The sequence below is a fragment of the Suricata suricatta genome, chromosome 9 (assembly GCF_006229205.1).
Source record: "Suricata suricatta isolate VVHF042 chromosome 9, meerkat_22Aug2017_6uvM2_HiC, whole genome shotgun sequence".
NCBI lineage: Eukaryota > Metazoa > Chordata > Mammalia > Carnivora > Herpestidae > Suricata > Suricata suricatta.
The window spans coordinates 119744054-119761915 of record NC_043708.1 but is presented as its reverse complement, the minus strand read 5'-3'; the positions used below and the strand labels follow the sequence as shown (position 1 = coordinate 119761915).

Sequence of the window (17862 nt, the reverse complement as noted above, 5' to 3'; positions counted from 1 at the left end):
TGCTTGGGATTCTCTCCCCCTCTCTCTGCCCCTCCCCCACTCACACTCTTTCTCGCTCAAAATAAATAAACAAACTTAAACAAACAAAAAGCTTCAGCTCCTAATCTCTCCCTTCTAACCTTTCCCATTCCAAAAGACACGTAGACTCACTGACTGGATAGCAATTACTAGTGGGAAGGCTCAATATGCTCGAAGACATTTTCCTTTCTCTTTTCATCTTTAAGATAGAATATTCATGAAAGCAGTTTTTTACTGTTTTTTTTAAGCTTATTTATTTTTGAAAGAGAGACAGATTAGAGAGCAAGTAGGGGAGCCGAAATCAAGAGTCGGACACTTAACTGACTGAGTCACCCAAGCGCCCCTCATGAAAGCATTATTAAAAATAAATACTCCATTCACTGTAACTTGAAAGTTATCAGTGATTATTACTCAGAAGAAGTCACTCCCAGCTATAAGTAAGGCTGTAAAAATGGAACTTACCAAGTGGATACCATGTAACCTTCGTTAATAGAACAAACTCTCCATCCGGAAGCGCCCGTCCTCTTGATCTCTCGGTCCCAGTCTGAGTAGGTCTCAAAGAGTGGAGTCTTCTGGCTGCTGCCACCACTGGCCCCACTGCTGCCTCCTGCGGGTACTCCATTAATATTACTGGCTACAAGAAAAAGCAATATTATTACTTTTGTTTCAACGGTCACATTTTGTCCCACATTCCCTCTCCTCTCTGGGTGCCTCCTGTCGGGAACAAGCTCGGACAGGGCGTCTCTCCCAGATGCTCCAACTGCTCCTGGCAGTCCTGAGAAAGAGGCAGCCCTCCTCTTGTCAAAAGAACTCATTTTCCGTACCCAGCTCCTTCCTGACTTCTTTAGCACCCCGGTTTTCCTGTCCTCCGACTGGCTCTAGCCCTTCTGCCTTCAAACACGAATAAGCCACTGTGACTGAACAGACTTTCCTCTGACCACGCCGTACCCTTCCCGCTGCCGGGCTATACATCTTCCCTCCTCCCTGTTACTGACCACCTTCCCAAACGATCAACGATGCCTGCTGCCCAGATTTCCTCCCCACTTCTTTTCTCCTTTTCAATGGTCTTCCATCCCTAAGGTTCCACGGAAACCACTCACGAGCCTCCCTCGGTGCCCTGCCCTCAACTGTGGGGGTAAATGCAAGTCATTGCTCATTTTCTCTATGTTTTACCTGGAACAATGAATGCATCCAATCATCTCTGTTCTTGTCCAAATCTTTCATCCTTCTGACACTGATGTCTCAACTCCGTGGCTCACTATAAAACTCTTGGTCTCCTAGATGAACTCAGTTTTCCTTTGATAAGCTCACAAGTGCTCCTTGTTCTCCACCAGAGGGCCACCCCATCTGGGGATCTCAGCAGGGTGCCTACACTTGAACTTCCTTAGAAAGGAGCCCTCTGTCACCAAGGAGCGCTACTACCCTCTGGGAGACGCCCACAGCCTCAGGAGCCTGCAGGATGACCAGAGGGAAACAGGGCATCTTAGCAGTTGGCCTCATCTACCCTGGCGATCTAGAGCGACAGACGGCATGATCTTTCTTGGTCCCGTGTCACCACTGCAGGCGCTGACAGCCCTGACACACGCTGCACTCAAACCAGCCGGCAGTCTGCTGTAAGCCATTTCCCCCAAAATCACGCTTTTACAATCCTTCATAACCCTTGCCCCAGATTTCCCCTCATGCTCACTTTCCAACTTTCTCAGCAAACCTACATGGTTTTGCTTAAAAAGCCCTTGGATAACTGACTTGATCTTTATGTCCCATTACTGCCTAACCCAAACTCTCTCTCGTAGCCACAGAAATCCCTCCAGCATCCAAGAAACACGCCATGCCCATTCCTATGGACTATTTATTAACACCTGGTACAAGACAGGTATTTTCTGAGAAACTACCATTTGCTAAGGCCTGAAAATTTAAAAGGAAGGTTTTATCTCTGTCTTGAAAGCGCTAACAAGACAGAGGAGGGTGACAGAGGAGAGCTAGTCACAGTGAGGTGAACATACCAGTGCAGGGACAGCACAGAGGAGGGTGCGCCTAGCACTCCCTGGAAAGCCCGCAGGACTTGACCACACTGAACAAAGTCCTAAGGAATGAGCCAAACATTGCCAGGGGGCTGGTGAGAAGGAGATAGGCATGCTGGGCAGAGCAGAACACACAACACATGGTATAACTGTAAAACATCAAGGAATGAAATACAGCTAGAGCTTTAGGGATGCAAGTGATGGGGGAAGAGAGGCTGGAAAATTAGATGGGGCCAAGACTCTTGGTCTGTGCTGCCCCAAATAGTTGCCACTAGCCACATGTGCTATTTAAATCAAAACAAAATTAAGTTAAATTAAAAATGCACTTCCTCAGTTGTACCAGCCACATTTCCAGGGCTCAAGAGCCACCTGTGGCTAGTGGCTCCTATAGTGGACAATGCAGAGAAAATATTTCCACTCCTGGACAGTGCTACTCTAGATTAGAAAGGATTATGTGTGATTACCCAGTGATTCTGATTTTAGCGGGGCTTGTTTAAAATTCAAATGCTAAAGCTAAGCACGTAGCCTGCATTCTCTGCATCCAGAGCCTTCTCCAGAGTAGTTTAGGTACAAGAAAGTATACAGAACTTGGGAGCTGTAATCTCTCCAGGATACAGAACGTTCATGAAATTTCCAGGCAATTCTCACTTTACACAGTGTTCCAGAGCACCAATAACCACAGAAAGCTATTCAACATTAGAAAATCTAAGTAATTCATCATACAATCAAATTAAAGGGGGAAATAATCCCCATATGATCAGTTCAAAGTGCAGGAAAATATCTGATAGAGTTCAACACCTACTCATAATTAAAAAAAAAAAAAACTTCAGCAAAATAGGAATAAAAGGGAATTTCCTTACTTGATAAGGGTAATTACCAGAAATACACAGTAAACATCACCTTCATCAAAACCTGGAACAGAAATAATGCTCACTATCACAATTACCATTTAACACTGTACCAGAGGTCCTTGCCACATAATGAGACAACCACCACAGAAAAGAAGTATAAAGAATACACTCAAAATTTTCAAAAAGCAACATAAATACTTTGGCAGGATACCCTCAGCTGGGAGCCTAGGACCAAATACTTGAGTGTTTTGAAGTTATAGACTTTAGTAAGCCAGGCTGAGAACATATACTTTATTCTCATAAACTTGTTTCTCTGGCAAGATTAGTCTCAAGATCTAAGACCGGTTTTCTAAACATCAAGTGACAGAAACTATAAAATACTGCACTGTTTACTATTTTATTGGCTTGGGTTGCTGAAAACCTGCCCATTTCTTAACAACCAGGACTAGGCTGTCTGTTCTACATCTTCCTCAGGGAGAGCTTATTAGAGAATGTGTAGCAGATACTCAATCTGGCACTAGAGTCCAGAAATTCCAATGATCTCCAGAAGTCCCAAAGGTCTGATGCCTACGGCCTGCTCTACCAGTGGACTACTAATAAGGGGGCACCAACAGACTGGCAAAAATCAGTCATCTTAGGGAGATCCAGCTCCTGAGTTACCTGGGTGAGGTTTGAGGATAGCTCGTTAGCCAACTAAAAGTGAAACTAGACAGTGGGCACTCCTGACCTTGGCTATATTCTGTGTTACTCAGAACTCTAATCTCAGGCTGTGCTGAAATTATCGACAATAGTTTCCAACTAAATTAGCCCCATCCATATTTAGAATGGCCTCAAGCAACAGCAAAGACAATAAAAGTGGTCACAATTTGAGAAGAAAGACTATCACTCATGATTCTGCAGGAATTAGAAGCCAAAGGGTAAAAAGGGTAAAAACAGAGCTGTGATGTTAAGTTCAACAGAGTCAATGAAGTGAACTGTGGGCCTTGGGCAGGCCCGGGATGGCTGCATTTCTAGAAGATGCAGGAGGCTGGCCGGGACCCACTAGTAATCAAGAGACAGGAAGACCAAACCACAGCCCTGTATAGCTACACTAAGAATCTTAAAAGAACGGACAAGCAACGAACTTGAAAACTTTCTATACTGTTTCAAATGGACTACATACTCTGTAAGTGGTTCTCAAATACACATGTGATGGAAAAATCTAACACTAAAACCTAAGTTCATAAAAAGGGTAAAATTATAAAATAAAATCATCCTCACTGAAAATGCACGTTCTCTGCAGTGAGTCTAATCACAGCCTGAGGTTACGCCCCAGCGCTGGCAAGCGCGACGTCTGCACGGAGCAGAGCTGCCAACACTGAGGCTGCAAGGCAACTTCGTCAGGTCTTCACTTTCTCAGACCAGAAGCATAATCTGACATCTTATCAATTTTCTCACAAAGATGAATCTGTACTTTGGGGACGCCATTTGCCCAATAATAACCTGACTGATGAAAGCAGGATCCTTGTGGTTTCTTTCAAGTTAAAAAAGAAAAAAATAGAGCCACTGTCCGTGCAGGAATGTTCCAGACCTGTGGGTGCTATGCATCATCCCTTTGGGATCCTTATAGAAGAAGTACTTGGGTGACTGCTGAGCTTTTCAGAGATGTTTTTCTTTTTTATGCAAGTGATGCCCAAATGTGAAAGAAAACCTCAGAGTGCCTAAGGCCCTCCACAAGATCCTTTCCTTAGGTAACTGCAGGTGACAGCCTAGAACTTCAGATCTTATTTGTGGAAACAGCTTTGTCACCTACCTGCCTGCAAAAAGGACTTCTTTATTCTTTAATCCAGCCAATGAATCAAGGTGGCATCCAGAAGTTCAAGAGTGGATTAGTGGGCATCTTTCACTCACAAATTAATGAATTCTGACTGCAGTGTGTGGAAATTTCAGGCTCCTTTTGATCTTAAAGATGCAGTTTACGCTTCTGCAACAGCACGGAAGGATATTAAAGGAGGTTACCCTATGAGGAATCTTAATAAAACTCTGGCCAAGTGTTTGTTTATGAAGTACCTGTCAAAGGAGGAGGTGACTGAAGGATATAATATGAAAAGTGGCCTTGAATTATCAAATCTTATCAACAAATTATATGTAAGAAGACCTGTAGACCTGATTGACGTAAATAAGAAAACCCAGTAGACGAAGAGCTAGGGGTTGAGTAACGATTTAAAATATTAATATTATTTTAATGATTTTTTTTTGATAGAGAGAGAGAGTATGAGCAGGGGAGGATCAGAGAGAGAGGGAGACACAGAATCCGAAGACAGGTACAGAGCCCAATGTGAAGCTCGAACCCACGAACCGTGAGATCATGACCTGAGCCAAAGTTGGACACTTAACCGATTGAGCCACCCAGGCGCCCCTCTTTAAAATATTCTTAACTCAGAGATGCCCACAGGAATGGATGAGGAAAACTGAAAAGCTGAGGCAGGCATCAGGCTCCCAAATGCATAATGAAGTTGACTGTATTTGCCGAGCTCAAGTCATGCATCTATACCCTGCACTGAATCATTTCTACTAGGAAAAAAAAAAAAACAGCATCAAGAATGGATCTGTATCATAAATTTAAGTGGGAATCAAAGACTCTCTCCTATAATCTTGGACCTCTCGAAATTTGTATTTCAGTTACTCTCTTGCAACTTTGGGTGAGATCCTATTGAAAATAACCTTGAAGGCGATGGTCTGTAGCTTGGTGATGATCCAAAGAAACAGTCACCTAACAAGGAGAGCAGGATCTCGACGACGACATTTTATGTTCAGGTAGTAAGTGAATTTTATAATTTATATTAAGAGATAAACTTAAAAAGTTCATTGTACTGCTAAAGCCTAAGTTACGGTTAGTTACATTTTGATAAGAAAAATTAAGTTACAAATAGTATGTCATCCAATTTCTATAAATACAGCACCATGTGATAAAAGCTACCATTTCTATGGTGTTTCCAAGTATCTTTACAGGAGTGAAAATACAGTTATACCATATGCATCTGCAGATACTGTGTGTCATTCCTACATCTTAATGTATTTTTGGGATAGTCATACTTGAATATGCTTTTATTATATAGATTACTTAAATTACAATGTTTTGAGGTAACAAAAAGAATGACCAGTACAACTAATAAAGTGTAAGATTCTGCTCCAGACCATGCTGGGGTGAACTGATCGTTCATTACAAATACATAACTGATTTACTGGTGGGAGAGCATGTGCCTCAGTGGGTCACTGATCCACAAGGGGCTGATAGAAGACATAACCCCTTTGTTCTTCCTCTATCCTTTTATATTTTTTAAATGGCTGATTAAAATTATATTTGTCTATTAAAAATGTACAGAATTACACGGTCATCTGGAATTCTCCCTGGCAATGCCATCACACTGAGTGATGTGGTCACATGTTCAGCACACGAAGAGTACTAACTTACTTGTACAGAAACTACCTAGAATATACTTGTCCTTTGCACAGATGCTCCTCTTCCTTTCATCAATTTTACTCAGAAATATAAAGGCAACATTTTGATGATCTTAATGAAGTCCACTGAAAAGTCTAACCATTCTAGTTTTTGCATGAAACCACACCATGCCAGAAAAGATCATGCATTTCAAATATCTTTTAATTTTCTGCCAGTTTTCTTAAAAGAGAAGATCTTTGGTTCAAGCTACCAATTTAAAGTGGTGAGGAGGTAGATCTTTCTTCACCATAAAATACAAGCCAGGGACTGAAGATCATATACCTGACGTGATTCTTATAAGCCTACGTTTATTGCTGCTTGCATGTTCTCCCTGCTCACTTTTTAAGAAATAATCTAACAAATACTGTCTCTTTTAGTATATAGCGCTCACTTCTCTAACAGTTATGTAGCTCATAATTCTACAATCACTAAAGCCCATGTACTTGGAAGCCTCTGACAAACATAAGAATAAAACTTACACAAAGTAAAGTTAGTCACAATATTTAATATTTTCATATTTACCTGAATTGTGGTATTTTTTCCCAACATATTCAAATGCAAAGAGTAGCTGGAGGTCTGTTGGCTGGGAATAATGAGCTATTGCAAGGCATACCTAGGAAAAATTCTACATTTAGAATTTGATTTTAACACACTTATTTAAATGAAAATGTACAATAAGGCCTTGATTACTGGAGCATCATCTTGGATGGGGCAGTGATTATACTTAGTTACATGTTTTTTCTGTTGACCTAGAATGTGAAAGAGCTCCTTCAGGCCAGGCTTCTCATTCACTGTTGTGCCCCCAGGACACTGTTTATAATCTTTAGTGAGTACATGGTAAGTATTCAGTAAGTGCTGAAGAGCTGAATTTTAACAGGAAAGTAATTTTATTTACATAAATGAAATGTGAAACCTAGAGAAGCATTTTCTAAAAAGGCAGTGACCTATATACAGTCCTAAGGAAAGGATTGAGAAAGTTTCATTTGTGGTGGACTATAATGACTTAATAGCAGCAATCTGGAAGGCTTACTGTAAGGTATGAAATTTTAATGTTCATACCTATGGATTTAGGAAAAAATCTAAACTTAATAGAAAAGCTACAATCACAAAAAAACAGAAGTTAGCAAGAAACCCAAATGTACAGGATGGCTCAAAGGTGTACATCAAAAAAAAAAAAAAAAAAAAAAAAAGAAAAAAACAACCAAAAAACCCAACAACAACTGTGTTGAAGGAAATAGTTTTAGACTATGCCTAGGGTAGAGAAAGTGTGGGCTTCGGAATCAAACAGATGGGGGCTTACACTGTAGGTCTACCAAACACCTGCCAGGTAAATGGTGCAAAAACAGTTCATCTCTCTGAGCTTCGGTTTGTGCCTCTGTGAAATGAAGACAATGCCTATGGCAGGAGTAAGGATTAACAATCATAACGCACGCCTGGCTTCTGGAGAAGCTTCACACATGGAAACATGGTTGGTGTTATTCCCAACTGCTGCTGGATAGAAGGAAGGACCGATAGTGCTCTGTGTTTACAACGCCCTGGACTAGATTGTAGAAGAAAACACTCTTAAATGAACAGAGCAGAAAGAAGAAAATTAAGACCTATGCAAGGAGAGAAGAGATCTTATTTGAAAAGATTAAATATCATTTAGAAGGAAAAGCATTAAGCCAGAACGATATAGTTCTGACAGTGAGCAAGCAAGAAAAGTTTAGTTGTTAGTCCACGTCCATTAGCAGTGTTTGAGATGGGCTGATGCCAATTCTACTAACCAGTAACTCGTTTAAAAAATGTTTTAAAAGTCTTCTATAGACTTCCATAGTCTTACTAAATTAGAATATGTATACAAATAAGAGGAAGGGTTTATAATTAGTTTTAGTTCTGACTAAAAACAATTACAAAAGGTTTCTGAACCTTTCATACAATATCTTGAGTTTCTCAATGACTACAAGGAGACCTTTCTATGACAGTCCCACTTAACGCAATGAGAATTATCTACGTTCCCATCCTTGATCGGTCCAACAGTCTTCCTGAAAGAACCTCTTCTATTGGCAAGACTACTGCAACCCGCAGCTTGAAGAAGTCCTCACACCTTCCTTTTCCTCCGGGCACTATACTGACTTTGCATTTTGTTGCATCTTTCATTTTTGTTCCATTTCTCTGCATGATTACAGCCATATTCTTAAGCCATACTCACCTTTTGGCATCTCTGTGGGCTTTCCCACATTCTGAAAAAAATCCACAATGCCTAAGACTACTTCTCTAAATTTTTGACCATCAGCTTTGCTCTCGGGATAACCTGCCGTGGTGCCCAGATACCTGCCTAATAAATGTAATCTTCTCATTCTTGATTCTTGACCGAACTGGCTCTCCTCTACCAGACATCCCTTCCTTCCCAATATTCCCTCAGTGGTCTCCCGTCCAAGAAGGATGTTCCTGCACGATGCCGTGTCTGCCTCACTCGCAGCCACCTCCTCTGCCACACGCCGCTCGGGAAACGCTTCTCCACCGCTTAGCCAACCACGCTGTCTCTGAAACTACCGTCTCTGTTCAACTCGAATCTCTTCACAGGCCTTCCCAGATGGAGCTGATTTCCCAGTATTTACTGCAGAAATGCTTCTCTTCTCTCTGAATAACAGCCACTCTGATATAAAGTGTCTCTTCAGTTAGCCATGTTTTCGTAGCTGAACTTTCAAAGTATTTATGAAACAGTTTTAAGTGTAGATAAAAAGGGCATGGGGTCCTATGACTTCCACCATTAAATTCCATTCCTCAAGGGTAGATGCTGCATCTGTTACTGATTCAACAGGTATTTCCTACATATCCCCCATGTCCAAAGCCCTGGGGCTGCAGCGGTGAACAAGAGACACAGATCCCTGGCCTCACTAAGCTTATATTCTAGGGGGGAGACAGACACGAAACAAGATAAACAAGAACAACCGTAGTAAGTGCTAAAGGAAAAATAAAAGTCCAGCAGGGAAGGAATATGAAGTGTTATGGTGAAGCGAGAAGGAAATAGGTTAATAATTTAGAGAAGGAGACCAGGAAAGACCTCTTGGCACAGAGCTGAGTGAAGACTAAAGACTTTGGCGCTTTTGCTCTCATTAGTAGCTTTCTGAGGGTGCTCAGCTGCACTAAAAATACTAGTTGACCAAATTATTTACTAACATAGTAAGGAAAAGTTCTCTAAGCCAATGAAACAAGCATATCATATTCTCTAAGACATTTAGAAAGCAGCCACAGGCCTTGTTTACATAAAAGAAATTCACAGATCATTGATTATGGAATATGTTGTTTATGGCCACAAAGCAAAAACACAGCCTATCTGCTAGGCAAAACCCAACATAGCCCAATTCTAAAAAGCCCTTAAGAATGACACAACATTTATAAAGGTTAGGAAACAAAAGGATATGTCTAACAGCATCTTCACTTAAAGAAGACTATGAAAAATCTCATGAAACTGAAATTGTTTAATCACCTGCACAAGGACTGATTTTGGTGGGGAGGGGGCACAACTTGAACTAAAGCTTGTGCTGAGTTGTGTCATTAAAAGGTGTATAATGTATTTCTATGTAACCTAAGTGAGGGGACTCTTTGGGAACCCAGATAAAGGGCACATACCACCTGCATTATCTGGGTTATATTCATGCTGTTATGTAGGACACTTTGAGAAATCAAGCCAAGATTCCTCTCCCTCAAGCGTTTTCATACACGCTCTTTAAAAAGCTTATGTCCACATTCCTAGCTTCCGTCACTGAGAGTTTCAAAGACTTAAAAAAGTAGGTCTCATTTTCATGTAAAATTATTCTAATTTTGCAATGTATTCCATAAGCATTAAAAATTTTTAGAAAACCTCTACATCTTTAAAAACTGCTCCTGAAAATAGTTCATCTGCACTGGCTATTATAGGGAATGAGAGTATCTTTGTATTAAAGACAGTGAATTATGGTAAATATTTTATTGGAGGACAAAAGTAAACAACTTCTAAAGTGATTTTTGGACCAAGTCTAACTCTTGTGGACAGAAGCCAGAAGTACCCACAGCTAGCTCCTCCTCTAAGACCAGCCGGGGGGCAGCCCTGGGGAAGCCCAAACCTTATCAAGTTCTAGCACACTGGCAAACAAAACAGGTTTCCTATATTTTTGTGGTCTGAAAGCCACCAAGGAGTAAGTCTCATAGTCAAAGCAAAAAAAAAAAAAAAAAAAAGTTCAGGAAAGGCCAACTTATTCTTTAAATCTCAATAGATGGGTTGAATTTTCACTTCTAGAAAGTATGCTTGACCAAGTAGTTCACAACCAACTACTCTGAGAATAGAGACAAAGGGCAAATATTTCACTTGCCATCTTTATATATATATTTTATAAATGATAAATCACTGAAAAAAATATATATTTTGTCCCTCACTTTTGAGAAGTTCTACAAAAGGTAATGGTGGCTCCAAGTTGCTTTGAGGCTACGTGTCCAATTATGCATTATCAAATTCCTTTTTTCTTTACACACATCTGTCCCAAATATCCTTATTTACTTTTGACAGGCCAAGATAATGAGGATGAACGCTAATAGATGCAGCAGCACAGCATCATCTACTTTTGTCATCACACAATTTAGGCAACACTAACTAGACTACCAGAAGGCTATAGAGCAATATTTAACAAAATGTGAACCACTTTAGCATTCTGAGATTTTCTATGTCAAACAGATATATAAATGCTTTTGGTATTTCAGAGCTAATCAGTGATTTACCCACCAATGAACTCTGAACATGCATCTTGAAACATTGCATTTCAAAATGTGCATTTTAAAACAACTTAAAAAATCAGAGCACTTGCAGAGAAAATTTGGCATTCAAAGTTTCTGGGAGATAAAGTCAAGCTGTAACTTCCCAACTGGTACCTAATTTTAGATGAAAACTTGTTCACTTCAAATGAAAGAATTATGCTAGAATTCTTGTTTTTAACTCATGAAGCCAGTAAGCTTTAACAGCACACATGCCTCAACCTGTTTGAAAATGTGTAAATTAGGTAAAAAATTGTTTATTTATATTCCTACAGTCTCTACATTTTTTTCCTGCACCTCCTTCCCCCCAATATGACCGTACAAAAGACAAAAAGAACATTTCCTTCATGCCCGAGGTTACATCCTTTTACTATTTTAAGACAGTGGGGGAAAGGATTTTTGCCAGAAATCTGGTCTTGGGAAAAGGCATAAACAGTTGGACTAAGCTGTTTTTTGTAGACGGTTCAATGTGGCCCCCTTCATCACTTATCAGCAGCATGACAAGGGATATCCTGAATTTCCAGAACACTCATCTGTTTCATTCATTTGGCAACTACTACCTTACGTGGGAACATCTTTTATGCCACTACTTTGTACCACGATTTAATTTTCATTTGTTCACACTCTATCTTCTCAAATAAGCACTCTGCTTCACACATCAAAAATGACAAGCAAGTATATACTAGAAGGCTCAAGAATAAAGCCAAATTATTATGATTTCCAATTACTGAAATAGAGTCATATGAAAAATATAGTTGAGAGCAGGAGAAGAGGAAACTTTCTAAAAGAATATTGGGCCACTGCATCAATCTCTTAAAAAAAAAATCCTGTCCTAACTAAATCTCCCAAGTTCTATGGTGTCCCTATTCTTGAAATGCTATACATCCTGAAGTTGAGGTCTTCATAAGCAGATTATTGATGCTTTAAGTTACACATATATAAGCTCAAGAAAGTAACTCAGCTAAAATGTTTTATATACAGTCTACTACCTAATTACTCCTGTCTTTCCATATACGAGTGGGTATCTCAAAATAGTAAAATGCCAAAATCACAACCTGCAGAACTGAAGAGCTGAAAGGGGCCTTCAAGCTCTCTAGGGGCGCCTGAGTGGCTCAGTCAGTTATGCATCCAACTCTTATTTTCGGCTCAGGTCATGATCTCATGGTCTGTGGGACTGAGCCTTGTGCTGGGCTCTGTGCTGACCCAGAGAATCCTGCTCTCCCTCTCTCTCTGCCCTTCCCCTGCTCATGCTCTCTTTCTTTCTCAAAAACAAAATAAACAATAAAAAAACCCACCAATCTGATTTTTTGAAAATGCAGCACACTGAAAGATGGTTTTACAGACTCCACCTGAAAACTTTTAGCCACAGAGGACACCATCACCCTGCTAGATAATCTAGTCCCAGTGGTTCAGCATTTTCAGATGTTTACCTTACTATGCTTGCTTTCCTGTGAAGAAACCACCAAAGTGGATGAAGACTGATGCTGTAAGAATTTTCTGACAGCCTCATTTTGAGATCAACAGAAAATCATGGAAAACAAATGCACCCATTTTTTGGTGGTGCAAAAGTATCTCATTTCTGCAAGAAAGTTCCATTTCATTAAGAAAACCGTTCCTTTATTCCCAATGTGCAGGAGCAGGCTTCCCTGGAAATTCTGTTGTTATTCTCCTCATTTGCTGCACCATATAGACTGGACTGGTGGGGCATTAGGTCCACCAGCTTTACTTGTTGGCCAAAGCCAAATATGGGATGAACGAAGTGGGGATTTCTGTCCATGAGTCTTACTCCATGAGCAGGCAATAAACATTCCCCAGAAGGCAGGAGAAAAACCAAGTCAACGAAAAAGTCTCTAGTTTTTAGCTGTTCCTTTGAATAGCACTCAAATTAATTCACTGTTAATTTCTTTAAAGCACTAATAATTATTAGGCCTCTCCCATAGCTATACATTTACCTAACCCTTATGTAACTTAAATCTAGCCTTTAGTTCACTGATAAAAGTTCTGAGGTATTTTCTAAAGTTCTAACCAAGAAAGAAACTAGCTGGTAATGTTCTTCATGCAAAAGATATACTAATTTCTCCATCACAGTTTTTGGTATTTTAGGAGCTGAAGGGGAAAACAACAACTATACAGAATATTTTAAAGCAGCCATAAATTAGTCCAAGGAAATAGTTCGATTAACATTCTTAGCTTTGACTTTACTTAAGGAGATATCTGATAACTTCCCCTAACAAAACAAAACAAAACAAAACAAGGAAACAAACAACCCCCCCCCCCCCCAAAACCTCTTAAGCAACTGAGAAAAGAGAATTTCCATACAGAACTGATACTGGTAAATACAGTGTGAGACCCAGAAGTTGATAAAGCTTAAGAGTATTACCTTTTTGGCACTTTCAGGACCTGATTCATCAAAGCGAAATCTGACAATTCTGAAATCTTTACAGTAAATAATTAACTCTGTTGGATTAAATTTCAATTTCTGGTTGGGACCTAGGACTTTCTGCTTCCTCTTGTGGTCATTTACTAAAAATGAAAAAAATAAAGAAAACATGTGTAAAAATTCTTTCTTGCTACCCACTCTTTCTTACACTTGAACAAATTATTACTGAAAACAGTTAGGTTACCCACCACTTGAGCACTGCTTCTCTGGAATCTGTCATATTTGTCTACAATTTCTAGAGCTTTGAGAGGCCAGTTTTAACTTTGCTTTTAACTAGATTTTAAATGATCTTTGTACAAACCACCTAGACACATTTAATGCTTAAAGTTTTAAAGAGAGGACAAATACATAGAAAATATAAAAAGCTATATATACTATATTTCCATTTAAAAATATAGGGTGCCCGGGTAGCTCAGTGGTTAAATTTCTGACTTTGGCTCAGGCCATGTTCTCATAGTTCATGAGTTTGTCAGCCATGCTGACAGCTCAGAGTTTGGAGGCTGCTTCAGATTCTGTGTCTCCCTCTCTCTGTCCATCTCCTGCTCATGCTCTCTAAAAAATAAATAAATGTTAAAAAAAAAAAAGAATTCACTAACTATTCTCTCATTAATGTTCTTAGGACTCAAAAAAAAAATGGGGAGAGGTGAGTAAACCTACAGAAATAAAATTCCAACCCAAGTATCTGCTTCTTTAAGCAATGCTTCCTGAGGAGAATCAGCTTTTTCGGACTGAGTAAAGACTACATACCTGTGACAATTTGTTCAATACACGTTAAAGGGACATCATGCTCACCAAGAAGAAGGTTTCTGTAATGGAATTTCTGAAATAAAAAATTATGTTCACATTAAGTCTTTCCCCAATAACCTCAAATGGTACTAAGAGCCTTACTTTTAAGTGTGATAAGAAACTGTGATGTCTACCCCTAAAAAGAGCAAAAAGCTTCTGCCTGCAGAGCTGTGACAATTCTAATGATGGGCGTATCCTAGCACACACTTCAGTCGTAAAAAGGAGAAAGAAACACATGCTGTGTTCACGCTCTCTCCACCTTTCTCTTCAAACTTTTAAATATGAAATGAGGTTACATTGTACACTACAATCATTATAATACAATATATAATATTGTCAATCCTTTCATAGGCAACCATTTACACGTCTAGTTCTGGTTTAACTGTCATTAAAATAATAAAGAAAATTAACTACTCAGATTTTGACTTTACAAAGGAAAGTTCAGAAAATCACTCTTTAGAAAGTAATTCTTTTTGGGGTGCCTGGGTGGGTCAGTCGGTTGAGCATCCAACTTCAGCTCAGGTCACAATCTCATGGTTTATGAGTTCAAGTCCCACGTCGGGCTCTCTGCTAACAGCTCTCCCTCTCTCTCTCTGCCCCTCCCCTGCTCGTACTCTGTCTCTCTCTCTCAAAAAATAATAAACAAACATTAAAAAAGAAATTAACTCTTTTCAGAGCAGTAATTTGACTAGAAATAATCTTTAGGCAAACTATAGCTTTTTTGTTTTTTTTTTTTAACTTGCGAACAAACATTTTATATTCATTTTTAAACTCTGAACATAGTTGATACTATTAACCTGAAGCAGAACACTGGCTTATCTTGCCTGTTAGTGGTATCAAATGTAAGCTATTTCAAGTATATGCATCTCATTTACAGTGAAGTGAAGTCTGGGGTCAGAGATAAAAATGAAGCTAAAAACAAAGGAGAAAAGCCTAGTCTACAGCCAAATAAGCAAGTGTGTCTGCATACTTGTATTTGTAAATGCCTTTAGTCTAAACAAACCTACAGGGGCACCTGGGTGGCTCAGTTGGTTAAGCGTCCGACTTTGGCTCAGGTCATGATCTCATGGTTCGTGGGTTCGAGCCCCGTGTTGGGTCTGTGCTGACAGCTAGTTCAGAGCCTGGAGCCTATCTTCAGATTCTCCCTCTCTCTCTGACCCTCCCCTGCTCATGCGTTCAATCTCTCTCTCTCTCTCTCAAAAATAAATAAAACATTAAAAAAAAAACATACCTACAAAACCTTGCAAAAAACACACAAATATATAGTAAAAATTCTGGTAAATTAATGAATGATTGTATGAAATAAATTTATCTAGATTAAGACTTCGCTCAAAAGTTTATAATTACTATCCAATTAATATCTAAATATTTGAATAAAGAATAATTACTATTATAAATACAAATCCAGGGGTAAAAGTATTTAACACTTTACTCATCAAAATAGAAGAGCTGAGGAAAAATCCAGAATTTTCAAGTTAATCAAATGAATATCTAAAACTTTTAAAAACCAAAATTATATGGAACCAAAATTGTTTTCCAGTGAGACCATAAAATGGCAAGAGGGTGATTAAAGAAAAATTTTATTCATATTTTTTCATTTTAACTCTACTAGAAATTTCAAAATTTCAAACTAGAATTTAATGTTTCAGAAAAAGAACTGATTAAAAATACTATGAAACCTATAAAATGTGCTGCACTTATACAATTATTTGCTAAATAACTGAATTTTTCTCTTTATGACTAGAAAAAAAGGATATCTTCACTTTTAAAAGCAGTTTAAGATGTGGAATAAAGAAAATAGAAACTCCCTTATTGAAAAGTATACATAAGCAATAATCACAGAAGAAAATCCATGTGACTTACAGCCATCTTACTACTTCTATTCCTCAAGTTCCCAACATTCTTCTTAAACTTTAGTTTGAATTTTAATATAATACATTCCCAATACTGTTAATCACTTAATGATTTTATTATAAATTTCTATACCCATGCTTTATGGAATTATATGTACTGCTTAAGGTCAAACCCTTAATACAATTAAACAGCACACAAATAAAACACACCTGTAATGGCATTGGGTCATCCGTAATAAATGAAATTTTGAAGTTACTGCAGATCAGCTTTCCCCATAAATCATACTGACTTGTGTCCGTTGCAATGCATTTTCTCACAAAGTTGACTTCATTTACGACAATTTCTCCTTTAAAAAAGAAAAATACTGTGTGAGCTACAACTGTACCATAAAACGTCCAGTCACTGTGTGGCCTACAAGGACTAATTCCTGATGGTGACAGTAAAAGGGACGTTGGAGGCTCACGGGTGCCAGCACCACGGTTGTTCCATCCTCACAACAGTACCAGTAACAAGGTACTGCCCTTCTTTTGTAAGAACAGAAACTGAGGCACAAAGAACTTAAGGGTCTGAGATGGTTCAACCAGAAAAGTTGAAACTGAACCTACATTCTTGAATACTATGTGGTACTGCCCTCCATTATCATTTACTGAAAGGCATTCTGGAGAAAAAATAAACTACACTCCTCCAGAGTATTACTGGATGGAATATTTGTGTTTTATTAACATGTGACTTTACATCCCAATGTCTTTGATTCCTTTTCTAAGGGATGAGAAACAGAGTTTGGGTTTAACCACAAAATTAAAAACTCAATCTATTATTGGTAAATAGGGTTCAAGGATGGCAAGGTAGGAAGATCCTGAAATCACCTCCTCTAATGGATACAGTATATATAGCTACATATAATTTCCTGTTTAAAAAAAAAACAAAACAAACTAAAGGCGGGGTGCCTGGGTGATTCAGTCGGTTAAGCATCCAACTTTGGCTCAAGTCACCATCTCATGGTTCATGAGTTTGGGCCCACATTGGGTTCTCTGCTGTCAGCGCAGAGCCTACTTGGTATTCTCTGTCTTCCTTTCTCTCTGCCCCACTCTCGCTCACATACATGCACTCTCTCTCAAAAATTAATAAATACCTTTAAAAAAATTTTTAAAAAACCCAACAACACCTGAAGGCTGAGTGATGGCTATGCTTTGGGCAAATAAGAACTAAACCATATAGAAGCAGGTAGGAGAGGGTGGGGCACTCCTGCATGGTGGCCCACGACAAGGATGGCGCTCAAAACTCTGCGGTTCTCTCTGCAGAGTAAAGAGATCGAATGTTACACTGCAGGCATCCCAAGTTTTAAGGCATACCTTGAGAGACAAGACCCCAAAACAAGTAACTCTGAAAACCAATGAAACTTGTGTCCCAAGACCTGTAAGGCCATAGAGATCTGAGAAACTGCCCTTAAGAGGGTCACTTAGACTCACCCACCCGAGGGCCCAGGATGGAGGCAGCCATTGGTGCCCAGACCACTGGTAAAGGAGGATCACCTGCGTCTATCAATGCGTTGGCCTGAAGGGCAAGCATCTAATTTGACACACTTGTCTAGGAGCCTGCTGGAATATTTTCCCCAATCAGAGACTGGTGGACACCATTTTT

General features: G+C 39.2%; 1 protein-coding gene across 6 annotated transcripts in view; it reads right to left on the bottom strand.

The window, feature by feature from the left end:
• Window positions 1-17862, bottom strand: part of MTMR10 (myotubularin related protein 10) — a 53437-nt gene that overhangs the window by 17106 nt on the left and 18469 nt on the right. For 5 of the 6 annotated variants that reach the window (XR_003913052.1, XR_003913051.1, XR_003913053.1 and 2 more), the window contains exons 3-7: window positions 16431-16567; window positions 14329-14401; window positions 13522-13664; window positions 6894-6984; window positions 481-652 (exon numbers count right to left, since the gene is read on the bottom strand). Coding sequence is in view for 3 of the 6 variants with exons in the window: in XM_029951047.1 (XP_029806907.1) it covers window positions 481-652; window positions 6894-6984; window positions 13522-13664; window positions 14329-14401; window positions 16431-16567 (616 nt within the window). In the remaining 3 variants the exon portion in view is untranslated. The remainder of the gene's footprint in view (window positions 1-480; window positions 653-6893; window positions 6985-13521; window positions 13665-14328; window positions 14402-16430; window positions 16568-17862) is intronic. The other variant, XM_029951049.1, reaches the window with a different exon arrangement.